Genomic DNA, 16,983 nt, shown 5'->3' on the forward strand with positions numbered 1-16,983 from the left:
AATTAATGTGTAAACTTATTTGAAAAGAACTTTTCTAATTCGATTAACTTAATTTAGTATCAAAATACCATCTACTTCTAGCTAGATTAATCATTATTTCCCTATTATCTCCGCACGACTTAGTGATGGGACCAAAAATGGGCCGACATTAGCTATGGCACTAGCTGAACCTTATGCATACAACAAACACCTCCACCACCACACCCGGCCTCGCGGTGTCGTGATGTTATGAGGACAGTGTGAAAAAATATGGAATGCATTATCATCCGACTTCTTTATTGATCTAGAGAGTTAATGTGATCTGAGCCATTAGTACTAGTGTGAGTTGCATGGATTATTCGAAAATACTAGATTTTTGGATAATTTTAGCTTATTTTTTATATTATTTATTGTTAAAATCTGAAAAAGTTAGAAAAAAAATTCTAGATTAGGATGGCAAGCAAAAAGCTAGTTTCTTTTTCAGCCAATTAGGGGATTTTCACAAGAGGGACAGATAGACGAAATCGCGCGCATCGCGATTGCTGTAAACAGGCTGAAAACTGCAGAGAAGTGATCTGGGAGATTCGTGACCATGTGTCCTGGAGTCCTGGAGTTTTATCCCCCTTTTGGAGCCAATAGAGCCATCAGATTTGGGTTCTGAGCAGCAGAGAAGGAGCTGTAATTTTTATGCATGTTTTGTTCTACGAAGAAACTCCAGGAGATCTAATGCCTGGAGATTGCTTCTGAGTAGTGCGAAGATTCCAGGTTCTTTTAATACATATTGATTTAATTCATTGTGATTTGTCTTTGTAGTATTTACCACTTGGGTATTCTCTATCTTCTCTTCTATCTCCTATCTCTACTTCCTTCTACTTCTAATCCCTGGTGGATTCGACTTTTCGACAAAAACCCCTTCGACAATGGTCCAAGAGCGTCTGTAATAACTAAATGCACACTAGGTACTTCTAATATTGCATTTGTAGCTAGATAAAGTCCAACAGCACCTTCCCCAAAACCCCTCAAAGGGGATTATCCCACACATATTGGCAATAAGCGCCATGTATCACACATGAAGGAGCCACCCCACCAGCTGATTGATGTGGCCCCACTGTAGCTCTCCTACATCTTGAGGATTGGCCCCTAGATGCACTGCTTTTACATATAAACACATTCGCACAAAACTTCTCTCTTTTCAGCGAGATCCAGGAGATACCATGTTTCTTACCAATAATTTTTCCAAGAAACGAATGACTAACCTACGGTAAGGGGAATCTCACCCTCTCAAGCGTAGGTCAACTATAATTCAAACAATTGTTGTGCATTTCCAAGAGTTGATACCACATGTATGATTAATGCAATAGTAAATGTCTCATCGTGCACAAACAGTTATGTTTCGAAATCAGCCTATGCGCTAGTACACAAACAATCTTTCCATGAATTCCAACTAATACGCATATGCTTCGTTATAACAATCTAGCACCAAGGCAAACCTTGTGCTACTAGATCCCTAATTTCCAAATAGACCATTTCCTAAATGCTATGCATAGAAAAACAATCAGAATTTGTATTATTTCAGCCCTCAAACTATTACACAAAATTATGCTCCCCCTCAGCGTTTAAGTTTTGCTTCGTTGCATAGGTTTATAGGGATTGTTTTGTCATGATTTAGCATATAAAGAGCAATAAATTACACACTGTAACAAAAAGATAGGAAAAACTGAGGTCAAATTTCATACTTTGTCCCACTATACATCCACAACCACTTATTATATTTTTTCGTATTTTTCTAAGATATATTCCTATTTTTCTCTTTTTTTATATTGTTTTTCTATTTTTCTAATTAAAAATTGATATATTTTCAGAGCTGTGGCTCTTGATTCTTAAAACAAGAGAAATATAGATTTTATCAACATTTTATCCCATGTGCATTAGTTTATCCCACTCGAAAACACCAAAAATTTCATTTACCTCATAAAAATCGTGTAATGGGTTTCTAAAAACTATTTCCAGCATTTTAACTTTGTCTTCTGATTGTTTCATCATGAAAACATAGAATAAACAGTGAATAGCATTCCTACCGATTTTCACTCCATAAGAACAACATTAACTCAATCAAATGTAAAAAACAAGCAATTTTCCTTTGTAAAATAGAATTACCGATTTTTTTCTTCTTTATGGGTTTAAAAATCTGATGTGGGACTACAGACTACAGATCAGCCCTCATTCAATGCTTAGCCCACCTCTAAACAGCAAACTCTAGCCCTCCACCAATTCGGGAATGATCCAGTACCATGCCAGACAAGCGGTCTTCAATCGGTCTTCAATCTTCTTCATGGGCATGAACTGCCTCTTAAGGGGAGAGAGAGGGAGGAGAGAGAAAGACTATTTTTGGATCTCCATCTTCAAGTAGCCATTGGAGGAGCAGAGACCGGTGATGAAGAGCGAAGATAGCAAGAAGATAATGCATCAGATCAGTTGGGGGATTGCTTTTAGGCTCTCCAATCCCCCTTATCATCAAGCGTGGAGATGGCGTCTTCATCCCTGCACTGTGCCAAAAAAGCTGCCCCACCCTGAAATTCAAGAAATTAGGGGCTCCCAAAGGGAGCCCCCAAAAGGCACACCCCTTTGGCTCTCAAGATCATTTACACTTGGCCCACTTTGGTCTTAGCCTCCCGGGCACTTCCAATCAATCATCCGGTCCTTGATTCGCGGTCCAAAAAATCCTGGGCATTCGTCTTGAAGTTTTCCACTGCCCGACATCTCCTAGGGTCTCGTCTGTCATGCAAAAAAATTATGAAAAATCACCAATCGTCATCCAGTGGCTCTTTTGAGCACTTTTTAGGCATTAATGCTTAAAGTCGTACTGATTGCAGTTACCGCCTTCGACAAAGTCTATTTTTTCCCTGAAATTCAAAAAATTTTACTATTTTTAAGCACTCCTCGGTATCAAAAATCATCTGTCATTGGTGAGCATGGGATAGGGCGACTCAGCCTATCGAATCCCACAAATAGATCTGCATAAAAACAACCAAAGGAAGCATCAAACTGATATAAAATAGATACATATCAAAACACATCATAGCTTCCACCCTACCCCCTGAAAAAACCAAGGCATGAAATCCACAAGGAGTAGGCCTAGCACAAACTGATAAGAGGCTAGAGCTAGTCACTAACCAATTGCTCCAACACAGCCAAGCTAAAAAGAACTATCCGAGAGGACATCCTAGGTGGTGATCTGAACTACCTACCCGACTAAGGACAACTCAACTAGGAGCTCCTTCTAGGCGAGGACTCCTAAAGCACCTGATCCACAAATATTATCTTTTAGTACATTGTCATTTTAGGCATTTATTTTTCATACTTGGGTGTATAAAAAGGAGAGAGCTGAGCATAGTGACCCAAGGAGAACAAGGCATCGGCCTCAAGTCTTGTCTCAATACCTAAGAACCTACCAAGCCCTCACGAGGTGACACTTAATCCTTTTCTCATGCTCACTTTTATTTTTGCTCCAACCTTCTCTTATTCTTTGCTTTTCAGCTAGTTGCCACCCCTAAGAAGACAAGGCCTCGGCCTTGGGTCTTTCTCATTCCCAAGAACCTACCAGGTCTTCGCAAGGCGATAAACAACCGCTCAAAGATTTTTATCATGACCTCCTAGATTAGTTGCTTAGTAGGTCTGCAGAACAGGGTCACTAGAACTCCCATCTAAAATAGATCTTTCAATGCATAACAATGCCTTTGCGAGAGCCAATGACTACTCAGACCTCCCATAGACATACCGACCTAAACTTGGGACTTCATGCCTTGATTGTCGATCCCCAAAAAATAAAAGAAAATAACCCTCACATACATATATATTATTAATTGCTTAAGAGCAAAGACTCGGAAAGGAGACGACACCACCTGGAATTTCCACAAGAAGCTCCTCCGCAGCAAAGGCTCCCTCCAGCGACTTCATCAACCTGCATGATGCAATTACTAAAACAATAAACCATTAAACGTACTTGCACCAAACAGACATAGGGTCCTCTTGGCCTAAAGAAATAGCACATTTGTACTACAAACTAACTGGCCCTCTTAGCCGAAAGAAATCAAATATTAAATCCTTAAAATAATTGGCCCTCTTGGCTTAAAGAAGTAAATCAAACCAACTCATATAGATCTCTCCTTGGAAGAAGGCAGATATACAAAAATACGCTCTATTCCAAGGGAAAAAATAGGACTCGTAGCCCTAAACTAAATGCATCAAGTTGTGACCCATACCTCCTACATATACAGCAAGAGACATACGCATAATATGTCATCGAATCAACCTGTGGGTCCAGGATAATAGTGGTAGATGGGTCTCGGCTACTCTTCGCATTACCCATATCAACCAACACCTGCTATATAATGTGTGGTCTAATAACATTCCCCACAAGCGACCAGATCCACTCTCATTATTAATAACAACATTCGGACTAGAACCACAGTTGACGAAGATGTCCTCTTCATAAGCACAATTGGCTAGTGAATCCACAAACTGATTCCAAGAACGTGGAATTAGCTGAAGAGAGACGCTCTCAAATTCATCAAGTAGGGTTATAGCAATTCGATGATACATACGAAGGATAGGATTCCGGACTGTATATGTCCCATTGAGTTGGTTTAAGATCAGCTAGGAATCCCCTTTTACTAAAAACTGTCGAATACCACCTTTCTTGGCAATATTCAGTCCCACAATCAAGGCTTTATACTCTACCATGTTATTAGTGAATCCTACCCTGAGATAAGTAGCTAATTTCATTGTAACTCTACATCGGGGATCTCAGATAACTACTCCAACACTCCCTTTTTTATTAGACCCCTGGACGCCCCATCAAAATATAATGTGTACGTCCACAATGGGTTTACATAGCCAGCCATCCAGAACTCCCCTATGCGTAATTATGATAGTCGAAATTAAACATATTTAGCAGATGAACTGACGGCTCCATCTCATCTTCCTCATTAAAGACTACAAGGACTCTCGTCAAAATCTGCAAACAGTGATGACATAAGACCTTAATCTTTCAAACGAATGTCCCGCCGTCTTGCTCAGTCACTTTATACCATTTACTCCACCAGATAAGCTTTCCCTAATGATATCGTTGCTCTAGATATGGGTGCTCTAAATAAGAAATCAGTCGACCCATCAACCTCTATCGCTATTGCCTTGTAGATGTCCGATCAATCGCGCATAGACCTACAAGGCACTTATGTTATTAGCACAGTAAAAAATAATAAGGTTTAATCTTATTAAGATTAACCTTATTCTTAAACTCCACACCCTCAAGATCTACCAATAATGTTGTGGATTTATTCTTCCTGATCCTAACAATCCTATAAGGACCGTCCCATTTGGGCTCCAACTTTCCTGGAAATAATTCTCTACGCGCATCATAGTACAACACTAGTTGTCCTTTCTTAAAAGTGTATTTCTTTGCTTTTAGGTCATGGAGCTACTTCATCTGACGCTTGGTCACCTCCTGATGTAGCAAGCTCTACAATTTAATCTCATCGAGGTATGCTAGAGTCGTAAAGCACTCTAAAAGGGACCCCATTACCCAAAGAATGATTGATTGCAAATCTTATCGTCGGCAACTCGATCTCTAGAGGTAGGACACACTCCTATCCATATATTAGCTTGAATGGGGTGTGACCAGTAGCTCGTTTAAACGTTGTATTATACGCCCATACTGCCACATATAATTTGGTATCCCAGTCCTGTTTCTTTTCGGAGACTATCTTGGATAGGATACCCACAAGCTACTTATTGGTACTTTCAACTTATCCATTTGCTTGCGGATTATAAGGGGTCGTTTTATTATGCTTGATTTTCCACGCTTCCGTCAGGCTTTTAATCAGCTTGTTCAAAAAATGGGTCTGATACTATTTCTTTTAGCGGACCAAATCAACATACAATTTGCTCTAATAGAAAACTGGCGGTTTCCTTTGCATCGTCTTTCTGTGTTGCACATGCTTCCGACCACTTAGTAAAAAAATCAGTTGCTATGATAATATACATTTTCTGTGCAGTGGACGACGGAGTAATAGGACCCACAAAGTCGATCCCCTACTTCTCGAATGGAAAGATTGCTATAATACGAGTGAGTGGTCGCTTCCTATTCTCTCTGCTATCATGTCGTTGACAAATATCGCATCTTTTAACATACTCGAATGCATCCTAAAAAATGATCGGTCACCAATATCCCGTCCTCAAGGCATTTTGCGCAGTTAGTCGGTCAACAAAATGACCTCCACAAGCAGAGTCATGGCATTCTTTTAAGATGAAAGGGACCTCGTCAGGCATTATGCATCGGTAGTAGATATCTTCTACTCCTTGCCGATACAACGTGCCTATAATTATTGTGAATTTTAAAGTCTGTTGCTTAATCTTTCTCTTTTCTGAATTCGATAGACTAGCTCCAATCTCTCCCGTCAACAAATAATGTGTTATCGCTGCATACCAGGAGGGAATAGATATCGTGTCAATCTTGAACAATGAGTCCCAGTCACTACCTTAAGCCAGAGCTTCCTTTGGCTCCCCAAAGTCCACAAGGCATTCTACGATACCCTGCAACCTGGGTGGCTTGCTCTTAACCTCATTGTCAAACTCCTGCAAAGTGATTAACCACTTTGTCAAACGGTTGGGCGGTTGTAGCTAATTCATCAGCAGTTGTAACCCTTTCGCCTTCGTATAAAGGATAACCTTCTCATAAAGGATGTAGTGCCTGAACTTTTTTGTTGCAATGACCATTGCAAGGCACAAATTTTCCATATAAGTATAATTAACTTCGAATACACCCATCTTCCGACTAGCAAAAGCAATCGGGTGATACCACTTCTCTTCCCACATCTGCACTAAACAACAACTAATGCTATTCATGGTAGCTGTTGAAAAGATATAAAAAATTTCGCCCCTCTTTGGTGCTTTCAGCACAGGTGCTCTTACGAGTTCCTGCTTGACATCCTCAATGTATCCCAACTGTGATGTACATCATGGCAAAAGTGCCTCAAATATGTCTCAAGCCATTTGTTCACTCTTTCAATCTGGCCATCAGTCTGAGGGTGGTATGCAATGGGCAGAGCAAGCTTGATCCCCATAGAGGTAAAAACTGTTTGCCAGAAGTTACTCATAAACTTCACATCCCGATCATGTACTATGACCTGTGGCAAGCCATGCAACTTGAATACATTTTCCATAAACTGAGTGGTCATCTAGGAGGTAGTGAATTGGATCTTTGTGGGGATAAATTGGGCAGCTTTGATGAGGCGATCAATGACCACATAGATACTGTTCCACCTTTTCTTAGTTACAGGAAGGCCAGTGATAAAGTCCATTATGATGTGAGTCCATTTCCCTTCAAGGGTAGGGAGAGGCTACAAGAGGCCAGTGGGCTTGAGTGTACTATCCTTGTTCTGTTAGCATGGAACACATTTGGTCACAAAGTCCCTGACATCCCTCCATAAGCCTTTCCAATGAAAGCTTTTGGCAATTCAATCATATGTTTTGAAAACACCCAAGTGACCAATAGTGGGCAAGAATGCATCTTTTCCATGATCTTCTGCATGAAGGGGGAAGTGTGGGGATGACAATCTTGCCATGGGACCAAATAAGGCCATGCTTAAGCTGATATTGGGAGTTTTCAGCCATGAACCTATGCTGTAATTTCTGAAATGTGTGGCTGAAGTGATCATCTAATAAGTAAGCCTCTTGAAGCTCTTCAACCCAATCACTGTGCAATTCTGAGATAAGAGGACACTCTGCATGCCCACATTCGAGAGAGTGAATCAGCCACAATATTATCCTTGCCCCGAGTGTGTGAAATATCAAAGTCATAGTTCTATAAGGTTGCCACCCATCGCCTTTCCTTAGGAGTCAAAGTAGACCGAGTCAAGAAGTACTGGAGGACTTGGTGGTCACTTTTTACTTGGAAGCGGCTACCATACAAATAGTGGTGACATTTCTTGATGGCATGGAGAATGGCCAACATCTCCTCGTCATATACATTCATTTGCATCTCCTTCTCATCAAGCTTGCAGCTCTCAAATGCAATCACACCATCTGATGGAGGACTTGGGGAGAATAAAGGAGGAGGTTTTAGCTCAAGGCCCCTTCTGAGGAACTCTTCCCCAGCTCAAGGCACAACAGCCCAACACCATAAACCCCCACATTAGCCACGCAAAAGGATGACAATGCATCAAACTCAGAATCGTAGTTTTGGGCAGCGTGACACTTCTAGGCTTGGCGTGGTCAGCAATAGGCGGTGCAATCTCCTTGGCCACCACACGGATTTTAAAGCCCCACTAGTGATCTATCTCCCTCTAAGAGAGTTTGCTAAAATTATTCATGTATTGGCTGAAATCATCCAAACCCTAGCTGTCAGTTTCCTAGCAGCCATAGCCAAGAAGCTTCAAGCTTCTTCAACTTTCAAATTTTTCAATGTTTGGTCATTATCAGTGATTTTAATCACTGAGTCAACTCTTCCTGAGTCAGTTACTAATCTCGGAACCTTATCTCAGAGGTTATTGTACTTGGAAGGTCATCATCAAGCTCATCAAGACCGATATCTACCATCTCTAGCAACATTAGCTACATATGAGTGCTTGTAAGCACTAAGGCATATTGCTCAATCAGTATTGTTGGCACAAGAGGGAGCGAGAGAGAGCTCAAGTACAAGACAATATATTGTTTAGTTAGTTGCTCAAAGTACAACTAGTACACTCTCCTCTACTTGATGTGTACTTTAGGCTATTTATATAGCCACTGGAGGAGTTAGGGTTAGGGTTTTCCCTATCCTCGAGCCCTTTTACACCTAGCTATCCTTATCCTCTCTAATGTAGGGAGAGTTCTTATGCTTATATTTCAATACCCCCCTCAATGCCAGGTGGCATTGGATACAAACATAATAGGATGCCTCCCCTTAATTCTCAATGAGATGCCTTTATAAATCAAGCTACAAGAAAAGGCTATAGATAAAGAGTGTTACAAGACTCAAAAGAGTCCGTCACCTGTGGATTGGGAGGCAAAGTTAACCTCCAATTCCTTAGGTACTTCTGGAACACCGCGACACTTATACTGGTGATATGCCCGGTCTTTTTGCATTTATTGCACTTCATTTTGTCAAGATATTTCTTCCAGCAATGGCTCATAATATGCCCCTTTTTGTGATAGAAGGAGCACTTAGTAGTTGTATGAATTAACACTTGCTCATGGGAAGTAAATGCTGAAGACCCTTCAATATGGTTTCTCTTCTCTTCATCTAGGCATGACTGGATGGTACTTGCTAAAGTTGGGTTCGGGATATTAGTTAGGGTAGTCACAAGGGTTGGAAAAACCTTTTTCATAGACTTTAGCAGGATGGCAATGGCATCTTCATCATAGATAGGTGCTTGAACAAAGGCAATCTGTGCCATAAGTCCCTTCATATGTGAAATGAACTTGCTTAGATCTTCTCCCTGTTTGTATTCCAAGCTAAAAAACTCAATGTTAAGAAATATCTTGGAGTTTTTCCCTGTAGCACTGTAGAGCCTTTCGAGCTCATCCCATTTTTCTTTTGCAGTTGAGAGCTAGTCAATGTGGTGAATTAAGGATTCATCTAAATGAAGCATGATGATGGCTTGAGCCCGTTCATCATCTTCTACATCAAGGGGATTAGATGGGTTAATTACTTTGGTTCCTTTTATGAAGGGCCAATATCCTCTTTCCATCATTTTGTATTTGATTAAAACTTGCCAATGATGAAAATCTTTTCCATTAAATTTCTAAATTTGAGGACAGATATCAACATATGTTGTGGCCATTGGGAAGGTCTTACCACTTGTTAGAACAAGGGCAATGTCTAGTCCCTTACAAGCTTGCCACTGAATGTGGAAGCAAATCAAACAATTGATATCAAAGTTGTAATGAGGAAAAAGGTTGAAAATCATACTTATGTAATATTTCAAAATATGACTTGGGTGGTCCTTTATTATGTGCAGTCTTCTTTCGAGGTTTAATGGTCTTTTTAGGCTTCAATGATGTGAACCTAGATTGGACTTTGGGCTCCTCCTTGTGGTATGGCTTAGTGGATGAACCTTGTGTTGGACAAGGACGGTCTATGATTTCAATGCCTGTTGCTGATGATTCTGAGGAGAGTACAATGACACTCATCCCTCTGATTTCATTGACCAGTGTACTTGAAAAAAGTCACATAAGATATACAATACAAGTTTAGGGTATGATGGTCTATGTGTTTAAGCCTTCAACTCTAATTTGCAACAAAATTTGACCAAAATGCTTAGGGCACATATCTTGTGCATCAAAAGTAGATGGTATCCCAAGGTTGGCATATAAAGCACCTCACATGTATGGGCACCATCTTGCCCATCTGGAATAAAATGCATGTCACCCCATCCCTGAATAGGAATAGATGAACTATCACCAATAAAAATTTATCCATGCAAAGGCCACAAATGAGCAACACTTGCTAAAGAGGAGTTATGTGATGTGAGGCACCACTATTAATAATCTACTCTTGAGTGTATGGTGCCATCAACGTAGCATCAGAAGCCGTTAGGGTCGAATCCTCAAGGACCTCTAAGTGAAGGAAAGTAGTTGATGAGAGAGCAGCCACCGCTCTGGAATCCTTTGAAGATTTCTAATTCTTCTCCTTCTCTTTTTTCTCCTTGTCGAGGCAATCCTTCTTCCAGTGACCTATCTTGCCACAGATGTGATAAGTGGACTCCTTTTCTTCATCCCTCTTGGGTTTTTCCTCCTTCCTTTGGTCCTTCCCCTTCTTCTAAGAGGACTGACCAAGCAAGGCCTCAGATTTAGAAGCATTGGTCCCTTTCAACTGCTTCGCTTAGTCCAAGACCATAGAAACCAACTCTTCCCACCAAAGAGTCTCAAACCGCCCTGAAGCAATCAAGGTGGAATAAAATCCACTAAAACAAGACAGCAACTGTGAAAGAAGAGTTACCACCATGTCTTCAAAAGTGATCACCTTCCCTACATTATATACATGTATCTGAAGATACCTCAACTTGTTAATATGCTCCCATATAAAAGATGACTTGTTAACACTCATGGTCCTCATATACACTTCCAAAGAAACTTGTTTCATGATGGTCATATGATTGTACATCTGATCAAGCTCTAGCTATATCTCCCAAGCCACCATCAAATGCTCCATATGAGAGATAACAATAGTGCATGAGAGAAATAAAAGCATGCGAATGCAAGCATTGAGTTTATAATGTGCCTGAGCCTTTACCAACGTCACCTTATCACACTAGAAGAGAGTCTGGACTCATCTCATGAAGAAAATTGATGAATAGCCTCCATAACAAGCTCCACCAAATCATAGGACTCCAAAATGGCAAGCATCATGACCTGCCAGATGTGGTAATTCTTGCCATCGCGCTTTTGATCTAATGGAAGAGCGGGTAAGATTCCAGTTCATGATCTCCTAAAACTCTGTCTCGATCTTCTCAAAAGACAATTTCGCCTACATTGCATGCACAAAACACAAAAAGCATCCCCCTCTGACTGTGAGAATGCAGCCTGCTAGGACTCTTCACCACTCGTCCCACTCCTCCTTCACCAGTCTCAGGCAATGAAACTGTAAAATTTGCACTTGAAAGCCCAAAAAACAATCTTCTTCCTTCTCTAACCATAAAAATCAGCAACTTCAACAAATTTTCTCCTTTCTCACATGCCCATGCTCGACTCAGCCTTGTTCTGATGTGCATCCCTCTTGCTCACCCTTGAAAGCTAAAAATACAACTTTGTGTCAAGCTAAAATCTCAAACTTGTTTCGATACACAACCCTCTTGCTCGGCCTTGAACACTGAAAATGCAACCTTGTGTCACACTATAATCTTCTCTTTCAGGTAGGTCCACCCTAGGTCAAAGTCCTTCAACGCTTTGATACCATGTCAGAGTGAAGCAGTACACAAGCATATGACCAAAACAAAGAGTGAACACTGAGAGAGAGACTGTGAAACATAGAAAACCTACAGTGAAGAATGTTGTATAAGGATGCAGACATATACACGGGTGCTGAGAGAATGTTTGCATATGTCTCGCCCTCGAAGATCTCACTCTTCGAGAATCCTAAGTGCAATCTCCACGGTCTACAACTTGAAAACTAAGAGCACAACTGTAAAGGCATGTGAAGACTAAGGCCAATAAATAGGCCAAAAATAATGCACTAGAACATATGGTCGGCTGCATGTAATGCAGCTTAAATGCAGCCGATTGGACAAAAAAATTGTCTGACCAAAACTTGCCATGTGTCCTATGGACAATGCATCTACGCTCCTGCCACATGGATTGCTTGTTGTACATGCTACATAGACTGTAGCGTGTCTAGGAAATGTCAAGCTTGAAAAGTATCACGATAAAACAAAGATTTCTCTACCATTGTCTTCTTGGGGGCTTGTTGAGAAGTCCTTTGGACAACTATTATGGTCAAAGGGGGATACAAAGTTGATGGTTCAACTCAACTAGAATGTTCTTATTGCTAATAGAAGTGAGGATGGAGCAAGGCTAGTGTCCCTGGACAAAGCTAGTAGAATTTGCTTTCAAATTATCAAAAGGATGGATGGGTCCCAACCCTAGTTTGTGATCTTGGAGGCATGGATTACCTCAACTTCCAAGAGTGAAGCTTGGTAGGATGTTCCCTGGTAGGACTTGGTCTGCAACTATCTACAACCTCTCAAAATTCCACACTCAAAGATGGCTCAAACCATTGTTAGAGGTTGGCAACCTGTCATTGCACAAACTAGCTAGTCCTTTGTTGACAACAAGCATGGAGATAACTCCTACTACTCAAAATTCTAGGTCAACCTTTTTGAATACAACCCGTCGATGGTCCCTATCCCAATTATCCAATCTTTAGCAAGAAGGATACATGAGAAAGACCTCAAGACATGGGAGTAGCTTTGGGACAACGGGCTCAATATAGTAGGCATTGGACGTAATAAAGGCTCTCTAATTTGAATTTTAAGGAAGTTATATGGTTGGAACATATCTTGCGATACACCCGACCTAACTGGCCTACGTCCTCTCCTAGACCTACATTTCTGAGGTGCTTGGTGAGCCCACTCACAAGCCATTACTCAAATATCGTTTACACTGATTTCTTTCCTCCCTCTTTGACCATCCCTTTGACACTTACCAACAAGTGGAGAAGGAATTGTCCTCAGGCAACACCCTTTACTTTGGACACACAAGTTAAAGTAGATTAGAAAAAGCACCCCATCCCACAAGCTAAATTTTTCAAGGTTGGAAACTTTGGAAATGGGCAATCTCAAAATTCCCCACTCAAAGGCGGCTCAAGCCATTGTTAGGGTTTCTTGGATCAGGCTTACTTGAGACAGATATGTGATCTCTGCTGTCACACTCAAGTTCATCTGGAGGAAGAGGAATGATCTCACTTTCCAAGATAAAGCAACTTGGCACTTGACGATTACCTTAGGACACTGAAGGAAAACTTTAGCCATATTCAAAGTCGGCCCAACCAACTCCTGTTTTTGTCACGTAAGAACCTTTTATCATCAATATTTATGCCCTAGCAAAGCAATATGGAATCCTGTAAGTCTGTCTCTGATACAACAAATTATGTCACTTCACCTGCTGCCCACCGTCAGTCATTAGAATAGAGACATGGCATACGATATAGAAGATGACGAGTACTTGCGATGTTGCTGTACCGAGTTGGGCTAAGTTCCATTTGCTCGCTCAGATAGAAACAAATTTCGTCGCTTTATGTCGAGTACAGGAGCAACACATAAAAGTTAATCGACGAATGCATCAACCAAGAAAGATCCAAACTGCCCATTGGAATACAGGAACCAATCACCTCCCTGATTATTACATCCCCAGGGAAAAGGCTGCAACGATTATAGCACAAATTAAAAAAGCCACTCAGCATGCACTAAGCCTCTCAATACGTCTCCCAGAAGAAATTGTGGCTGACGAAGGGCCAGCTGTTAGCATGTTGATCCACAATAGCCGCTATCTCACTAGCCACATTTGATCGAGTCGCAGCAGAAAGGTAAATCACAGGGGGTCTTGTTCGATCATTCGATCTCTCACCGTCTGTAGAATGGTTACATCTTTGTTACAGCACAATGATGAATTCCCATCATAGTAGTTACCAATCACGTTGTAAATATTTAAAGATGGCAAGGAATGATACTCTGAAAACATAAAGACGAGCAAACACACAACCAGAAAGACGAGAATGAAACTAACAGAGAAGGCGATAAAATGGGGACCCTTAGAGGTCGAAGGAACAATGAGGATGATTTTGTTACAGATTGAAATACTAACAAGATGTTAGAGCTGCTCTTTGCCAGGCATATGAAACAAGCAAAGGCAAGTTGCGGTGGATTGCAGAAGGGCAACCACATCCGCCCATTGGGAGCTGAAATGGCTCTTTATCTCTCTCTCATATGGTCAGGATAAATACTGTGTTAAAAATTACAAGAGCAGCGGGCAGCTTAGTGCTGGGATTTCAACTGCCCTGCAATCTTCTTGTGAAAAGAATCAGACAAGAAGATAGAGCTTGTTGATACACTCGGCTATCTCAGCTGCTTATACGATCCAAACAAGAATCCAAAGTAGAAATAGGATATCTCAAGAAACAAATGCGAGATCCCTATGCTAGAATTGCTCTCCCATAAATGTCTGCCCGAACTGCCAGTCGGAGGGTGCCACATTGTACGAGGTCAGAGTGCGGCCATCGCTGGTGGTAACCTGGAAGGAGAGGGTCTGACCATCGAGGTGGGCATTGCTCTGCCAATTCTGGCCCCAGTTGCGGGTCATGGGCTGCCAGCCGGTGCTGGAGCCTTTGATGGACACCGCTTGCACATCCCCTGCACCGCCTACGTTGGTGATGAGCACCAGGTTGAAGAAAGAATGGCCGTTAATAGTGAAGTGGACTCCGCCAGACTTAGCACAGGGTACCCTGTTACCAAATCACAGAGTGCGACGGTTTTAAAGCCAACCCTCATCAGCCCTGAAAATTACTACAATGCCGGAGATACAATGACAAGAAGTTCGAGGGAAATTCCCACAATGATTACCACATTGTGACTTAGGACCACATCATGAGTTTGTGTAAGGGAGAGATTGTATACCTAGTTAGGTGTGATGATTCTAAACAAATTCCCACAACAATTCCAACAATGTGAATCACCACAACATCACAAACGTCTGCAAGGGAATTCCGCAAGGGAGGAACTGCAAATCTAGCTAAGTGCGGTTGGAACCAAAAGCAGTGGCATCCCCTTCGCCCCCAACCACAGTTAACTAGGTATGCAGTGCCTCACGAGAAGACGCTCATGACACTGAACATTTTATGAAAGAACCAGGGAAAACTTAGAGCAACAACCACGCCCCTCACAAGAAGAAGCTCATGACAGTAAACCTTATATGAAAAACAGGGGAAACCTTAGACCAACATCCACGCCCCAACTGCAACTAGCTAGTACTCCGACGAATGATATCGTTCTATCTCCAAGAATTGAAACAATGTGGGAGGAAAGCATTCATATACAACCACAATGCGCAGTATCAGAAGCTGACCTGCGGTATAAGACAGGAACGATGCCGCCGCTGTAAACTCCGATCTTCTGGAAGGCAGGCTGGGCCATGTCGAAATGCTGAAGGGGAGGGTTGCACCAACCGCCATTAGTCTCGGAGAGGGCGAAGTTGGGAGGGCAGAAGTTGGTGGCGGTGACGACGACGGAGCTGCCGCCGACGCACCAGTTGGGGTCGGCCTGGGCGTCGCACCGGATCTCGAAGCAGGCACCGCAGCTCAGCCCGCCATTGAAGAGCGCCGTGCTCAGGGCTGCAGTGCTGGTGCCATAGCCGGAGCTGTACAGGTCGCCATAGCCGCACGCACCGCCTGCAGTTCATAAAAATTAGTATTACACTTTTACACATCCAATGCAGTACTCTTGAGTCCTTCACGTACGAAATTCAGAATTCAGTATCCAATCCAGTGCGGTACAAATGAGTTGCACCTGCAAATGATTACAGAGACGCCATAGCTGCAGCCTTATGCCTGGAGGGAACAGTACAAACTTACCCATGGTGCCCGACGCGTCGCTGCCGCCATAGAAGGTCGCGTGCGCGCTGCTCCAGCCGCTGGTATCGCTGCTGCCCCCGCCATAATACGACGCCATAGCCGGCCGTGTAGTAGCTGCGACTCCGGCTGCTATGGCCAGCTGAAGCGCAAGCACGGCACAGTGCAGAGACGCCATAGCTGGGACCTTCGACGACAAGACACTACCGCCGACGCAACAGCTGCGGGCGAATCGTGAGGCCTAGTTCAAACCGGCAAAAATCCAAGAGAAGATCTGCGTATGGTAAATGATATAGGAGACAGGGGGAGTGCGATGCATGCATGTCGCCGCAGCTGCGGGCTTTATAATAACGACGATAAAAGGAGGCGTATCACATAACCCATTTTTGGAGTCACGACTCACGTTGGGAAGAAATGGAGAGAGAGAGATGCAGATCCTTCAATGCATCGCAGCTGCGGGCCCGTGATTGACGCCGGCAACACAAAAATAACCACAAAAACATTGGCTTTCCCTTTTCATTTTTCAATTTGAATTATAAAATGCTCCGATTGGTCATCACAGTTCTCCTTTAATGTCCGGCCCCCCTCCCTTTCCTCTTTAACTCCACCGTCCACCCCTCTCTCTCTCTCTCTCTCTCTTTCGGGGTGTTGCCTGGTTTTTGTGTGTGAAAAGGGTGAGGTCGTAACTGAACGGAGCGCCGTCCATTTAAGGCCTCCAACCAGCAACTCTACCCACCTATCTTGCTACCTCATAAATAAAAACCCCGCTATCCCACCATGCAACGGCCTCCCTCCTTGACCTTTAGTCACATGAAAAAAGTCAATTTACCTAGAGTGAAGGGGTCACTATTACATCTCTTTTTAGACGCTAAATGATTTTTTAATTAATTGAATATATTGAGGCT

The 16,983-nt window shown here is 42.4% G+C and overlaps 1 protein-coding gene across 1 annotated transcript; it reads right to left on the reverse strand.

Moving 5' to 3' along the window:
- Positions 1-14,232: 14,232 nt before the first annotated feature.
- LOC148036249 (expansin-A10-like) lies at positions 14,233-16,422 on the reverse strand. The gene is made up of 3 exons (XM_087678262.1): positions 16,082-16,422; positions 15,577-15,898; positions 14,233-14,956 (listed from the first exon to the last, which is right to left on the reverse strand). Exons 1-3 carry the CDS (start codon positions 16,254-16,256, stop codon positions 14,653-14,655), a joined length of 801 nt encoding a protein of 266 aa, XP_087534388.1. The 5' UTR covers positions 16,257-16,422; the 3' UTR covers positions 14,233-14,652.
- Positions 16,423-16,983: the final 561 nt, after the last annotated feature.

This window comes from Lygodium microphyllum, chromosome 5, assembly GCF_053477565.2.
Source record: "Lygodium microphyllum isolate KBCC chromosome 5, Lygodium_microphyllum_v1.1.10, whole genome shotgun sequence".
NCBI classification, from domain to species: Eukaryota; Viridiplantae; Streptophyta; class Polypodiopsida; order Schizaeales; family Lygodiaceae; genus Lygodium; species Lygodium microphyllum.

What these genes read in the sequence shown, in the direction of transcription:
- LOC148036249 (XM_087678262.1), bottom strand. Translation starts at nt 16,256, where the DNA reads ATGGCGTCTCTGCACTGTGCCGTGCTTGCGCTTCAGCTGGCCATAGCA. An exon ending in CGACGCGTCGGGCACCATGG is followed by an intron (nt 15,899 to 16,081) that starts GTAAGTTTGTAC and finishes TATGAACTGCAG; the next exon opens with GCGGTGCGTGCGGCTATGGC. An exon ending in GTTCCTGTCTTATACCGCAG is followed by an intron (nt 14,957 to 15,576) that starts GTCAGCTTCTGA and finishes ATTTGGTAACAG; the next exon opens with GGTACCCTGTGCTAAGTCTG.